This window comes from Mytilus californianus, unplaced genomic scaffold (genome assembly GCF_021869535.1).
Source record: "Mytilus californianus isolate M0D057914Y unplaced genomic scaffold, xbMytCali1.0.p SCAF_1, whole genome shotgun sequence".
NCBI lineage: Eukaryota > Metazoa > Mollusca > Bivalvia > Mytilida > Mytilidae > Mytilus > Mytilus californianus.
Window position 1 is genome coordinate 2,815,583 of NW_026262581.1, and position 15,930 is coordinate 2,831,512.

The window sequence follows — 15,930 nt, forward strand, 5'->3', positions numbered from 1 at the left end:
AATATATGTACAAACAGCCAGCAAAGTGAAAACTTCCTATCATTCATGCAAACTGTAGGAGGAGTTATCTGGAATACCTATGCACCTCTTATGCAAGTATATACTCCAAAAATAGCAAAGTTCAACTATCTCCGAAAAAGAGCAAATATTAATAACAAGAGTGCACACGCTGAAATGTCTTGCCTTCTTTACTTATCATTGATATTATGTTGATAGTCTTAAATATAAAGCTTTATTACAACTGTCACATAAACTTAACGTTAACCAAGTAAACTAAACATTGACCAATGAACCATGAAAATGAGGTCAAGGTCAGATGAACCATGCTAGGCAGGCATGTACAGCTAACAATTCTTCCATACAACAAATATAGTTGACCTATTGCTTATAATTTAAGAATAAACAGCTGCGCCATGAGCGCATGATACGCCCGTCGTCTTGTGTGTGAATTTTTATGCAATAAGCATAAATAGTTTCTGACATACGGCGTGACATGCGAAAACCCCCCTTTTTTTTTTACAAAAAACTCAATATCTATAAAATAAAATTTTGAATCAAAACCAAAAAGTATACAGATCTTTAGATTAATATAACTAAGAAGTGTGTAAAATTTTAAGCAATATTCATAAATCGTTTTTGAGATACGGCGCGACATGTGAAAAACCCCTCCCCCTTTTTAACAAAATACTCAATAACTCAAAAATAAAATTTTGAATCATCACCAAAAAGTATACAGATCTTAAGATTAATATAACTAAGAAGTGTGTAAAGTTTTAAGCAATAATCATAAATTGTTTTTGAGATACGGCGCGACATGTGAAAAAAAACACACACCTGTTTTAGTTACTAAGTCCTGTAACTCAAAAAGTTTTAATCTTATTTTCACCAAAAAGTATACAGATCGTTTGACCATCATAAGAAACAACTATGTTAAGTTTCATGAAATTTGGATAAGTCATTCTCAAGTTACGGTGCGACATGTTTACGCCGGACAGACAGACGGACAGACAGACGGACAGACAGACTGACAGACGGACGCCGGACATTTGTATAACATAATACGTCCCGTCAAAAATTTGACGGGCGTATAAAAACAGACCAAAACACAAAAACTTAACACTGAGCAATGAACCTTGAAAATGAGGTCAAGGTCAAATAAAACCTGTGTGACTGACATATAGATCATAAAATATTTCCATACACCAAATATAGTTGAACTATTGCATATAGTATTAGAAAAAAAGACCAAAACTCAAAAACTTAACTTTGACCACTGAACCATGAAAATGAGGTCAAGGTCAGATGACACCTGCCAGCTAGACATGTACACCTTACAATCATTCCATACACCAAATATAGTAGACCTATTGCATACAGTATAAGAAAAACAGACCAAAACACAAAAACTTAACTATAACCACTGAACCATGAAAATGAGGTCAAGGTCAGATGACACCTGCCAGCTAGACATGTACACCTTACAGTCCTTCCATACACCGAATATACTAGACCTATTGCTTATAGTATAAGAAAAACAGACCAAAGCACAAAAACTTAACTATAACCACTGAACAATGAAAATGAGGTCAAGGTCAGATGACACATGCCAGTTGGACATGTACACCTTACATTCCTTCCATACACCGAATATACTAGACCTATTGCTTATAGTATCTGAGATATGGACTTGACCACCAAAACTTAACCTTGTTCACTGATCCATGAAATGAGGTCGAGGTCAAGTGAAAACTGTCTGACAGGCATGAGGACCTTGCAAGGTACGCACATACCAAATATAGTTATCCTATTACATATAATAAGAGAGAATTTAACATTACAAAAAATCTTAACTTTTTTTTCAAGTAGTCACTGAACCATGAAAATGAGGTCAAGGACATTGGACATGTGACTGATGGAAACTTCGTAACATGAGGCATCCATATACAAAGTATGAAGCATCCAGATCTTCCACCTTCTAAAATATAAAGCTTTTAAGAAGTTAGCTAACGCCGCCGCCGCCAGATCACTTTCCCTATGTCGAGCTTTCTGCGACAAAAGTCGCAGGCTCGACAAAAATCAAAACCCTGACCACATGCACACCTTCAATATATGTACAAGCAGCTAGCAAAGTGAAAACTTCCTAACATTCAAACTGTAAGAGGAGTTGTGTGGACTAGCTATATACATATAATGGGACGGACAGACGGATAGGGGTAAAACAATATGCCCCCTCCGCTACGGCGGGGGCATAAAAAGTAACAATACATAGTCTCAAAACATAACTCTTTTTTGTACTGACCTCAGAACAGGATAGAAATGCTCGGATAAACCTTGAATTCTACTTGTTTCTAAGCCTTGTAAAATTAAATTTTATATTTTGAGACAATGTATTCTAAAAATAACTTCTTACCAATAGATATTGAACTGTTGAAATCAGAATCTCTTTGTCCTATAAAATAAAAATATTAACTTTTATCAATTTAGACATAAACAAATATGATTAGCAACTAAGTTATAAATTGTATGCTTAAATATGCTTGTATTGCTCATGTGGCTTGTAGCTATAAATGTTTGTGTATGAATAGAAGGACTCAACATTATCAAGCTGCAGACAAAATATTAAATCATTCCATTTCATAGAAGCCTAGAAAACTTTGAAAAAACTTTTCTTTCGATGGAAGGACATACAGACAGAAAGGATGGAGTTCAGCAGTTATTCGACCTACTTCTGCCTTTGGCGACTCAGTTAATAATGATAATCTTGACGTCAACATCAGCTCTAAATCAGTTATTCTTAATTGGTTATCCCAGTCAATATTCATGAAAATATTCACAATATTTGCTGATCAGTGATGTAGTTGTTGAAGTCGAAGATTTAAAATATAATCTAAAATTAACTGCCTCTGGCAGCTATATATAAAAATAGGAAGATGTGGTATGATTGCCAATGAGACAACTATCCACCAAAGTTGATCAAAGTTCAATTGAAGTTGGTGTATATGTTTAATGTTTTAAAACAAATCTGAAAATCTTTGCAATTGTCCTGACATAATCATTCTTGCAATCTTTCAATTAAAATAAATGGGGAATGTGTCCATGCCCCTCCTTGCATATAACGTTATTAAGGGACAAAAATCAAGAACTGTAAAAGTGACGCTACCCAAAGTTGTACTTGATCTGAGTTTTGTGGTAATAAGCATTGTGTATACGTTTCATAACATTTAGTTGAGGTGACTTTAAGTTAGAGAACGGAAACGAAAAATTCAGCGATTTTTCCATTTATAAAGGGCATAACTCTAGAACGGTAAAAGTGACACCACCAAAATTCGAACTTGATCTGTGTTTTGTGGTAATTAGCATTGTGCATAAGTTTCATAACAATTGGCTGAGGCAAACTAAAGTTAGAGAACAGAAACGAATATATCAGCAATTTTCCCATTTGTAAAGGGGCAACATAACTCTAGAACAGTAAAAGTGACACCACAAAAATTCGAACTTGATCTGTGTTTTGCTGTATTAAGCATTGTGTATAAGTTTCATAACATTTGGTTGAGGCAAACTAAAGTAAGAGGACGGAAACGAAAAATTCAGCAATTTTTCCATTTGTAAAGGGGCATAACTCTAGAACGGTAAAAGTGACACCACAAAAATTCAAACTTGATCTGTGTTTTGTGGTAATAAGCAAAGTGTATAAGTTTAATAACATTTGGTTGAGGAAAACTAAAGTTAGAGAACGGAAACCAATTTTGGGACGTACGGACGGACGGACGTACAGACGGACAAGGGTAAAACTTAATGCCCCTTAAATAAAAAGACTACAATGTGACCAATTATGAACATTTCAGATAAATTAATAGAATTGTAGATCATGTAATCTAATCCTTTTGATTTTATGGTTCATTTTTTCCTTTGTTGCTTAGCATGCACATTTTAAACAAGATACCTGATTTTAGATGAGATTAATGTAGCCAAGTTTGCTTTTTACTTTTTTACCTCTAGTATGTTGAGGAGATCGTCTTCTTTTATAAAATTTGTACAAGAAGGACAGCACTAGTATCAAACCAAGGAGACCAAACACACCACATACTGTGCCAAGTACAATCTGTAAGGACTGCTCAAATTCTGTGTTATCTCGTGGTTTCATTAATACTCCATCTGAAATCAATTCGTTATCTCGTTATTTCATTTATACTCAATGATTACATCAGTAATGTTTAAAAAAATTAATCAGTTATCTTATGGTTTATTGAAAAATACCATCCACCTGAAAAGTCCCTATAAATTCTGCATATCAAAGCCAAAAACTTATTATTTATACATAAATATAAAACAATTAAAGGGCAATACATATATATAAAACAATCTTTTGAATTAGAAGCATCTTACTTATCTATAATTGTGGCTGAACTTTAACCTTTTTTCATACACAAAAAATGTAATTTTTATTAAATAGTTTTCTTGACAAATATGATTATACATAATCACATCATTTTGTAAATTAAATATATATCAGAGTATATATTATGAATCTATAGCTTGACATGGTAATTGATGTGATCAAAAGATTGTTCATCTCACTGCATTATGTTGTTTGAACTGTGAAAGGTAGAGTTGAGCCTTGAAAGATATAGCTATAAGCCTGTGCCATAAGGCGTTGGTTGGGCTTGCATTTAATGATATCTATTCTAAAAGAAAGCTCATACAGCTAATATTATTTATATCTATTTGGAGAAAACCTTATTATCTCCCTTAACTCATCTTCCTGGTTTATAAGCTATTACCTGACCCTGATCCTCCACCATCAGGTTTAATACTGGTGTGAGTTGTTAATTCTGTAAAAAATCAAATGTAATTATCATTCAAACTTCAAAATATTTTACAAATTAAGAAATATCTATCGTATGCAACTTAAGGAGTACCAAAAGAACCTTGTAATGCAATTTCATTCTTAATTTAGGTGGTTAAAGATATTGATTTAGTTAAGTTTCTTTTTTAAACTGACATGACAGACAAAATAGCAAATTCTTAATTTAAAACTTGAAATTTCTCAAACACATTATAAAACACAAAAAGATTATATCAAAACAATCTATATAGATGTGAACAATTGGTACATGTTAAATTAAAATTAGAAATAATATACATATATTTAGTTTTTGAGTATAGTGATGTATAGTCAATTATCACGTTTGTTATGAAAACATTGGGTTTTGTATATGTAATTACCACAGGTTTGCCTTAGTCATATTTCAACACAGGGCAAATAACAGGTTATTGTGACCCTGTTATTAATGACGTCATAATAAGCGTTCCTAACAACTATGACGGAAGAGGAAGATGCTTGTATTGTCAACGTCTATTAAAATGACTGCAGAATGTGTTAAAGAAATAAAGGACACTAATACTAAGAAAATCTGACATTGACATTATAATGTTCAAGGACTATATTTTGAAACTGTTGGGGAGATTTGTAATAATGAAATTATTTCAGTGATGAAAAAGCATTTAAGCATTTGTTTAATATGTGATAAATAGATTACAACATGTCCTTTTCCATATCAGTCCTGGTATTATCCCTCTACCCATATGAGTCCTCAGCTAGCGTCATAGGCTGATATCGGAGTCTTGGGATGATACCAGGGCTGATATGGAAAGGACATGTTATAATCTGTAAGTATTGCACTGAAGTCTGACTCCCTGTTATGGGCATTGGGTGTGGCAGCAAAATTCTTACAATTCAAAAACATATATTCAATAAGTATCTTAACAAGAGTGAATACACTGAAAGTCTGTCTGCTTTACTGATCATGATTGAATTTATGTTGAAAGTCTTTAAGATAAAGATTTTACTACAAGTATTCCATAAACATAACATTATCAATGAATGATCCACATAAATGAGATCAAGGTCAGATGCACCCTGTCAAACAGACAAGTACATTTTATAATCATTACATTCACCAAATATAGTTGACCTATTGCTTATAGAATCTTAGAAAAAGTCTGAACCATGAGACCAATGAGTCATGAAAATAAGGTCATGGTTAGATTAACCCTGCCAGACATACATACATTTTGTACACGTCTATACACCTAACAATCATTCCATACACCAAATACAATTGACTTATATGTATTACATAAAGTATACGAGAAACATCCAAAACCACAAAAACTGAACTTTGACCAATGCACCATGAAGATGAGGTCGGGATCTGATGAACCTTGCCTGACAGACATATATGCATGTACCATTTAAAATAATTCCGTACACCAATTTGTCACCAAATATAGTTCATATTGGTTATGGTATTTGTCATACCAACTTGACCACCAAAACTGAACCTTGATCACTGACCCATGAAATGAGGGCAAGGTCAGATTAGTCCTGTGTGATGGGACATGTGGACCTTGCACAGATCCCATACCAAACATAATCATCATATTACTTATAATGAGAAATGCATGTAACAAAAACATGCTGAACTATGAGCATGAAGCCAAGGACAATGGAGAAACGACAGACAGAAACTTTAGACAAGGCACAATGTATGAAACATGCAGGTCTTCTCACCTCTGAAATATAAAGTTTAAAACAAATAATTTATGCCTGCAGGATTATCCTCCCTACATGTATGTATTTGTCATATTATCGCAGGCAGCACAATAAATCCAGTTACCTGAATCTCCCATCTCTTATTTGAGATTCTGCTAGGAGATATGTTCCTCTTTGGTGAAATTCTGTGTAGAAACACACCCTGTTGTTGCTTTGGAACACATTCTATTTTCTTTTCAGTTTCACCTGAAAAAAAAATCATTGTATAATATATTTATATTTATTTTTTATTTTGTGGACACAGATGATGCCCCCGCTTCCATATCATATAGTTATAAAGGGATATAACTGAAGAATGGTAAAAGTGACGCTACCCAAATTTGAACTTGATCTGAGTTTTGTGGTAATAAGCATTGTGTGTATGTCTCATAACATTTGGTTGAGGCTAATTTAAGTAGAGAACAAAAACTAATAAAATGCTTCGCTGGGAGCAGCTTGATACGACCGCAGAGGTCGAACTCTGAACAGTTGGAGCAAGTAAGGACACAACTTTCAAGCTTGATACCCACTGAATTTGGATTGTGATTAAATATTTGACACAGCATAGGTTTCTGACACAGAATGAATGTGGTCTAAGAACTTATAAATTATTAATTGACCTATTCAAACCATATCATTATTATTTGTTTTTACATATAAATCAGAAATAACCAATTTAAAATGGAAAATTTTAAAGAAAAAAAAAAATTTTTGAACCCCTTATGATTCATCACCACCAAACTCAATCTAAGCCTTCCCTTTATGGTATGGTACCTTGCAGTACAATTTCAGAGAGATCCATACACTTGAACACAAGTTATTGTCTGGAAACTTGAAAAATGCTTGTTTTTTTGCTCCTTTTTGGCCCCAAATTCCTAAACGTTTAGGGCAATTACCCCCAAACTCAAACCCAGCTTTCCCTTTGTGATATGGAACCTTGTAGTACAATTTCATAAAGATCCATACACTTAGACACAAGTTATTGTCCTGAAACTAGAAAAATGCTTGTTTTTTGCCCCTTTTTGGCCCCTAATTCCTAAAATTTTGAGGCAATTACCCCAAAAAACCAATCCCAGCCTTCCCTTTGTGGTATGATACCCTGTAGTACAATTTCAGAGAGATCCATACACTTAAACACAAGTTATTGTCATGAAACTAGAAAAATGCTTGTTTTTTGCCCCTTTTTTGGCCCCTAATTCCTAAAATTTTGAGGCAATTACCCCCAAAATCAATCCCAGCATTCCCTTTGTGATATGGAACCTTGTAGTACAATTTCATAAAGATCCATACACTTAAACACACGTTATTGTCTGGAAACTAGAAAAATGCTAATTTTTGGCCCCTAATTCCTTAACGTTTTGGGCAATTACCCCCAAACTCAATTCCAGCTTACTCTTTGTGATATGAAACCTTGTAGTACCATTTCATAAAGATCCATACACTTAAACACACGTTATTGTCTGGAAACTAGAAAAATGCTTATTTTTGGCCCCTTTTTCCTAAACTGTTGGTACCATAACCCCCAAAATCGATCCCAACCTTTCTTTTGTGGTATTGAACCTTATGGTAAAATTTCATAAAGACCCATTCACTTAAACTAAAGTTAGAGTGCGAAAACCAATGTGTCTTTGGACGACGACGATAAAACAACGACGACGACGCCAATGTCATACCAATATACGACCACAAAATTTTTTTGCGGTCGTATAAAAATTCAGCAATTTTTCTATTTGTAAACACGCATAACTCTAGAATGGTTGTGTTTACGTTTTACAACATTTGGTTGAGACAAACTAAATAAATTCAGCAATTTTTATGTTTATAAAGGAACATACATGTAACTCTAGAACAGTTAAAGTGTTGCCACCTAATTTTGTACTTAATCTGTATTATGTAGTAATAAGCATTGTGTATAAGTTTCATAACATTTGGTTGAGGCAAACTCAAGTTAGAGAATGGAAACAAAAAAATTGTACTTGAACTTTACTGAGTTTTGTGGTAATGAATATTGTGTATAGGTTTCATAATGTTTGACTGGGGAAAACTTCAGTTACAGAATGGAAACTAAAAATTTTGCAATCTTTCGATTTATAAAGGGGCATAACTCAATAATGGTTAAAGTGACACTACCCAAATTCAACTTGATCTGTGTTTTATCAGTGGAAGTCAAAATTAAACATTGCATTGTATAAAGCATTGATTGTAGTTGATTCAACTATAATCATGGTCAAAGGAAGATAACTCCAATTTTAAAAATATATTGTAAACTTGATATTTAGAAGAAAATAAAAATTTTGCAGTTTTTCCATTTATAAAGGAACATAACTCTAGAACAGTTAAAGTGATGCCACTTAAGTTAGAGAACGGAAACTAAAAATTTTGCAATTTTTCCTTTTATAAAGGGGCATAACTCTAGATCAGTTAAAGTGATGCCACCAAAATTCAAACTTGATCTGTGTTTTGTGGTAATAAGCATTGTGTATAAGTTTTATAACATTTGGTTGAGGAAAACTTAAGTTAGAGAACGAAAACTAAAATTTTGCAATATTTCCTTTTAAAAAGGCCCTTAACTCTAGATCAGATGAAGTGACGCCACCAAAATTCAAACTTGATCTGTGTTTTGTGGTAATAAGCATTTTGTATAAGTGTCATAACATTTGGTTGAGGCAAACTCAAGTTAGAGAACAGAAACCAATTTCGGGACGTACGGACGGACGTAAGTACGTACCTAGATGGACGTACGTACGTACCTAGATGGACAAGGGTAAAACTTAATGCCCCCTCCGCTACGGCTGGGGCATAAAAAAACAACAATGCTCTGTTTTCACATCATAACATTTGTCTAACTTTTTGAGTAAGCAACTTGTTAATCTTTGGTAGATATCCACTGCTTACTTTTTTAAATCATTTGTTATGTAGAGATTATGACAATGGTTTATATTTCATAGATGAAAATAATACTTTATATTTTGAGTACATGCATGTTTTTTATAAACTTTCTAAAAATTATAATGTATATGTTCAAAATAGCTTATTTCATAATATATGTTTTACTGGAGGTCTAACGAAGCAGGCTATCAATTCTGAAGAAAAACTTTTTGACAATACATTATTTCCATTATAACTTTTTAGTCAGATTAGCGGTTCTCATTAACAAAATTATTATAAATTTTTGCTACATGTATATACTCTATGTTTCAAATGAATATTGGTTCGATAATTCTACAGATCTTTCAAATTTCTTTTCTAATACAGTTGCTATGCTGGTTATCTACAAAAATGTATTTAAGTACATGTAATGTCAAAGTACTGACACATTTTCTCATTTAACAGGTCAACAAGTTGTGTTCTATTTGTTCCATCTAGCAATCATCATTGTTTGAAATAAGCTCTGAAGGAGAGAGGACCATTGAGGACTTGGAACACCAAATCTCCTACATAATTTTTTCTCCATCTTTTAACTTATCACCCTTCAAAAACAAACATCAAATGTATCTACCAAATTTGAATGTTGACTTTTGTATTGTGTGGTACATGTAGAGCTATCCCACTGAAGATAACCCAACTCATATGTCTTAATTCGTGTCTTGAATGAGATGTTGTGCAATGTATTCCCTCACCCTGATTATACATAAACAAAAAAAGTTCAGGCTCATAGGAGGAAATAATTAAAGTGATTGAAATCACTTAAGGCAAGATTGGACGAGTACATAGAGTCAACAGAACTTTACAATCTGACCATCTAAATTTTATAACAGAGAATTATATTAGAGAATCTGTAATGTATCATCTATAAACTTACAGTATTATTTATTTCTGTCCTAAATTAGTTTTATATTTTACCTGTTAACAAAGAATACAAATGTATATTTTACTTCCTTCTTCCATCAAGGAAGCAATAAAAGTGTATCAAATCAATTGACATGGAGTACAAATGAACTTCAGAATATTCCCTAGCTCAAATATAATATAAAACTGGTATCAGATATATAAATATCCAAAACATTTAAAAATAAATAATGTTTAAGTGACTGTACAGTGTAAATGATATACAATGTATGTAATTTAGTATTAAATCCCCTGTACAAATACAATACAATGTATATATATAATAATAACCTAGTAAGTGTTTGTACATTTATGCAATATAAACATAATTGGGCTAATCAACCATTTTCAAGGTAGAATATTAAATGTAAGTAAATAGTTGTCAACCTTAACTCAAATTTAATCCAAAATTAAAATAGAAGTAGCATGTAGAAGCAGACTTTAAACAAGAGAGCAAAAGCAGAATTGTCTTGCCTGCCTAATTGATTACATGTATGTTTCAATTTTGCGTTGAAAACCTTTATAAGATCAAGGTCTCATTCCATACACCTATACTGTAATAAAGATAACCTATTACTTTTAGTATAAATGTACATGTGCATTGCACATCAGAAACAGTCCAACTCACAAAAACTTAACATTGACCAATTTCAATGAACCATGAAAATGAGATCAAGGTCAGATGAACCCCATAAGATGGACATGTACACCTAACAATCATTCTATTGCTTTAAGCATCTGAGAAATGGATGAAATCACGAAAATTTAACATTGATCAGTATACCTTGGAATTAGATGAAGGTCAATTGAACCATATGTGTGACAGACATGTTTACATGTACCTCAAAATGCAGTTAGAAAGCAAATTTCAGAAATCTGCATTTTCACAGGAAATGAGACCAGGTGGAATACTGATGCATTAAGCTTTTTTTCAAGCATTTAACATTTGTCAACCTGTAACATTGTCATCACAGGCATTTAACATTTGTCAACCTGTAACATTGTCATCACAGATCAGTAAAAGATAAGCTCCTTTTTCTCATAGTAATTCGTGCAAATCTGTAAAAATCAGAATAACTGTAGTCAAAGAACTTAGAATTGGTTATATGATTTGAATTTATATTCAATTTTTTGCTTTTGAGCAATACACTATGCTGTTTCAAATTGCCCCCCCCCCTCCAAAAAAAATTTACCCCCCCTTTTTTTTGGCTTTTATGCAATACACTATGCTGTTGCGAATTGACCCCCCCCCCAAAAATTTTTTTTTTCACCCCCCTTATTTTTTGGCAAACAAATTTTTTTTCACAAAAAAAAAAAAAATATTTGAAGAAATTTTCTTTTTAATTTCTGAAATCTGTAATGAGAAAAAAAATTGTCCCCCCCCCCTCCCCACAATTTCTTTTTAACCCCACCCCGCCCCAATTTTTTTCACATCCCCCTCCCCTTTTTCCAAAAAAAAAATCTTTCCCTCAAGATAGGGTCTTTATCTCAATTCAAATTCCAATGGAGTTTGCAACCTTAATTACCCATTTAAATCCATCATAAAAGTCTTAAAATAGAAAATGACATACATAATCATGTCTAAAAATAATATATCTTTAATCAGCATTTTTATTAGTAACTTCTAAAAATTAATTGACAGCTAATCACTACAAGACAATACAAAATTTCTTTATACATAATTTTAAAGCAGTGTAAGGGAGGTAATCCAAATTTATAACATTGTACTTAAGAGTGATTGTCTATTAACAAGGAAACCCTTGTTTTTTCCCCTTTTTTGACCCTAATTCCTAAACAGTTTGAGCCATTACCCCCCAAAGCCAATTCTAACCATCCCTTTGTGGTATGGAAACTTGTTGTACAATTTCAGAGAGATCCATACACCGTTCCACAAGTTATTGTCTGAAAACTAGAAAAATGCTTATTTGGGCCCCAAATTCCTAAACTGTTAGGACCATAACCCCCAAAATCTAACCCAACCTTCCTTTTGTGGTTATAAACCTTGTATTTAAATTTCATAGATTTCTATTAACTAATACTAAAGTTATTGTCTGGAAACCAAGTGTCTTCGGACGACGACGACGTGATACCAATATACATGTACGACCACAAAATTTTTTTGCGATCATATAAAAATGGTACATGTATATTTAAAAAAGGCATTTAATCAAAAGTTAATAACATGGCTCTGTATAAAACATGCAAAGAGATATACATGTAGGTGTATATATATGATATACATGTAGCATCAAATATGACTGTTAAACAGTCCCATAGCTCTTGGACTACAAACCAGAAAGTTTTCAAAACAAAAGCTAACTAGAGCTAGTGCATGACATTAAAAAATGCCTTTTATTTGTTGAATGGTCAAAGTCCCATAACTTTGGAATGACAAATCAGGAAAATTTTAAATCGAACAGTATGTTTCAGGCGTCACCACACTTCGAATTTTAAGAAGTGACTTCTCCCTGGACGCCAAACAGGGAGAAGTGAAGACCCAACAGGAAGAATTGAAGGATTGCGTTAATGTTTATGAATTGAATTTCCCAGCATCTATACCTTTATCATTTTCTGAGCTTTTTTTGTGAAAACTGTTTAAGGTGTTATTTCCTTGCCTTGTGGTCTAAATGAATTGTTCCAAGGATTTGAAAATTATACATTGATCAAATTTTGCTGCATCACAAAGGTCTTCATAGAAAAGTCTGGTTTTGGTTTGCTTACAATTGTGCTTAACAACATTAAATAAAGCAAGAACTTATGACCCCCTTTCCAAAATTAAAAAAAAATATCCAATTGCTAAGTAAGTTTTATTACTTTGAATACAGTATCACTCTCTTTCATTTCCAAGACCATAATAAATAGATATACATTTTGTATTTTTTTCGTATTATCATTATACTAATTGGAATTCAGAAGTAAAACAAATTTTGTCACTTCATGTTGAAGAAGTACATTGTATAGTGAAACTCAGGTAATTTCAAAAAGTGTGCGATTCAATGTTTGTGGGATTTTCATGGAAAAACCTGCTTTCCATCATTGAGTAGAAGTTACGAGTCTTAAAACATGACAAAATCACAACAACAAAAAACAATTGGAAACGGTGTGCAAGTCAGAACCAGAAATAATGTTTGAAGGACTTTTAGCTAAAACAAAACACATGCAGCAGTATGAAACACCAAATCTGAACCAATAGCCTATTACATTTTGTAGTTTAAACATCGTTATGCTGGTTCCCGGCTGACAACTTCACTTTGTTCTAATGATAAATACAAGTGGATTCCTGTTTATGTTATACTTATCAGTTAATATTGATTTTGAATTAAAATTGCATATTAATATGGATTAGGTAAATTATAGGAGTTTTGAAAAGAAATAAAGGCGTCCTCTACAATTCCATTAACAAACATGACAGAACTTAAACAAACATGGCAAAATCGAGGTTTTCTCATATTTCTTGCTTATTGTACTCTACAATACAATACACCTTATCGCTATTTAGTCCAATCCGGAAAAAACAGTCATTTAGACAACTTCCTGTTTGGGTCAACAGGCCGCAAACAAAGGTCATCAGTAACGAGCTGAGGGAGGGAAAAATTTAGAAAGCGATCAATAGGAAACTTTGATAGATTATGATCCACTTTTTCCAAACTCAAATTAAAGTCAAAAAAATATTGTGTTTGAAGTATTTACGATGTTTAAACAGGTCTCATTAAAAAGTATCATGCATGGTGCATTGTTTAAACAGGGTCCCAGATAGCGTCAACTGGATGAAAAAGTTGTGTAATTTTAGAACTTATCCGGAATGGAATAAATAGCGATTAGGTGTATACTCACCCTACCTGGCTGTATTTATTTTGGTATAAAAATCCCACGACAATTCAAGGGGGGGGGGGGGGGGGGGTAACATTAAATATCAGAATCACATGAATCATGTGCATTTGGATCAAGAATTTTTTCAAAAATTATGAAGTGACATGTACATTCATTGGGTTTTTTCATAACTGAAAAATGAGGAGCAACATAAACTTCTCCTTGAAGCTTTTATAGAGCTAAGTCAGGAATCTTACTGTGATAACATTGCTCACTTCAACTAGCTTGGTGACCCCTGTAAAATGATGTAAGAGTATATATATATATATATATTACATATATTGTATGGCGTAGCATTCCTCTTTTTTCATTGGGTAGACTAGTACGATCACATGATTCAAAGAATATTCCATGTATCTGAAGCCTTGTTTATATTATTATATAAATTAAGAAGGACTTTCACTTAGTCAATACGTTATAATATATGGACCTATAACATAATATTGACACTTGGACTTCTTCCTCTGTCGATATTATCTAAAACAGGTCCATATATAACCTATTGACCTCCTCAAAAGTCCATAATTGATAAATATCTGCTAACAAGTTCCAATGAAAATTTGTCAATTCCTTTTGTCATATGATGAACCTCAACTCCGTCAGACAGGAAACTATACATTTGTTTAAAAGTTAGATCTGAATCAACTGTACGTTCCATAGCATAAGTATCCTGGTAACAGGTTACATATATGCGTCTTCAAAATAGAAAAGGAATATCAACAATAAAATCATTTTTTTACTGTACATTTTTGACAGGGCTGTGTCATTTTTCTGCACGCTTTTCATAAACAAACAATCAAAATTTTGTTCAGGTGTATGTTTTATTTCTCATATAACATCGCTACTGATTTACAGAACCTACTTGCATGCTGACTTTTTCTTATTTCTATATAAGATATTCTGTTTTCTATTTTCTGTTTTGGTCAATCAAAACCGGAAATGGGATCGAAGGCGCCACCCGTTGGAAAGAATTAAAATAGTATGCAATTTATAAGTCTCCTAATTCTTGGTGCACCGCCCTTCTTTCTTTCGTTCTTTTTTTTCTCTTGGAATTAAATTCCTCCACTTTCTGAATAACCACTGATACATGTATATATGTGTAGCAGTAAGCAACGGGATAAAATACAAATAATAGAACTTCTTTTGCAGGTGCGAGGAGCATTACCGTGAGACTCGATTATTGCATGACGTCCCAATGGTCTGAAATCAAGGCATCCGAGATATTAAATTCAATAAGTGGATATTCGTTTGAATAATAGTTTAATTTCATTGCGTTGCCAATTATGTATCCGGCAGTAAAATTGCAAACTAACAGCTTCCTCGAAAAAGCTTGTGCATGATTGAAAATATAATAGCTTTAGAGACGGCAAAATAGCCTCTTAGTTACTATTTTACCGTCTCCGGCAAAACAGCCTCCTTAGCGCTATTTTGCCGCCCCCTGCAAAATAGCGATTTATATAGAGTTTTGCTCAGCATTTTGCCGATCTTAATTTATATTTCTATTCAGATGATATGAAATAATCGTTTTATTGCGTAACCGATAGTCAAAGTAGTGAAAGTTGTGAAATCAAATCAGAGAGAGATGACAGTCAGCTCGAAAATTGTATTGAACTCTATATAATCGATCTCGATTATAA

The 15,930-nt window shown here is 32.9% G+C and overlaps 1 protein-coding gene across 3 annotated transcripts in view; it reads right to left on the bottom strand.

Annotated features, from left to right (window-relative positions):
• The window catches only part of LOC127731939 (interleukin-17 receptor D-like), a 29,375-nt gene extending 14,124 nt beyond the window's left edge, over positions 1–15,251 (bottom strand). The window contains exons 1-6 of one of the 3 annotated variants that reach the window (XM_052240953.1): positions 11,417–11,585; positions 10,439–11,377; positions 6,681–6,802; positions 4,782–4,832; positions 3,994–4,155; positions 2,411–2,449 (exon numbers count right to left, since the gene is read on the bottom strand). In XM_052240953.1, coding sequence (XP_052096913.1) covers positions 2,411–2,449; positions 3,994–4,155; positions 4,782–4,832; positions 6,681–6,693 — 265 coding nt within the window. In that variant the 5' untranslated portion in view covers positions 6,694–6,802; positions 10,439–11,377; positions 11,417–11,585. Of the gene's footprint in view, positions 1–2,410; positions 2,450–3,993; positions 4,156–4,781; positions 4,833–6,680; positions 6,803–10,438; positions 11,586–15,155 lie in introns of those variants that run through there. The other 2 variants (XR_007995961.1, XM_052240874.1) reach the window with 2 other exon arrangements.
• Between the last annotated feature and the right edge of the window lie 679 nt (positions 15,252–15,930).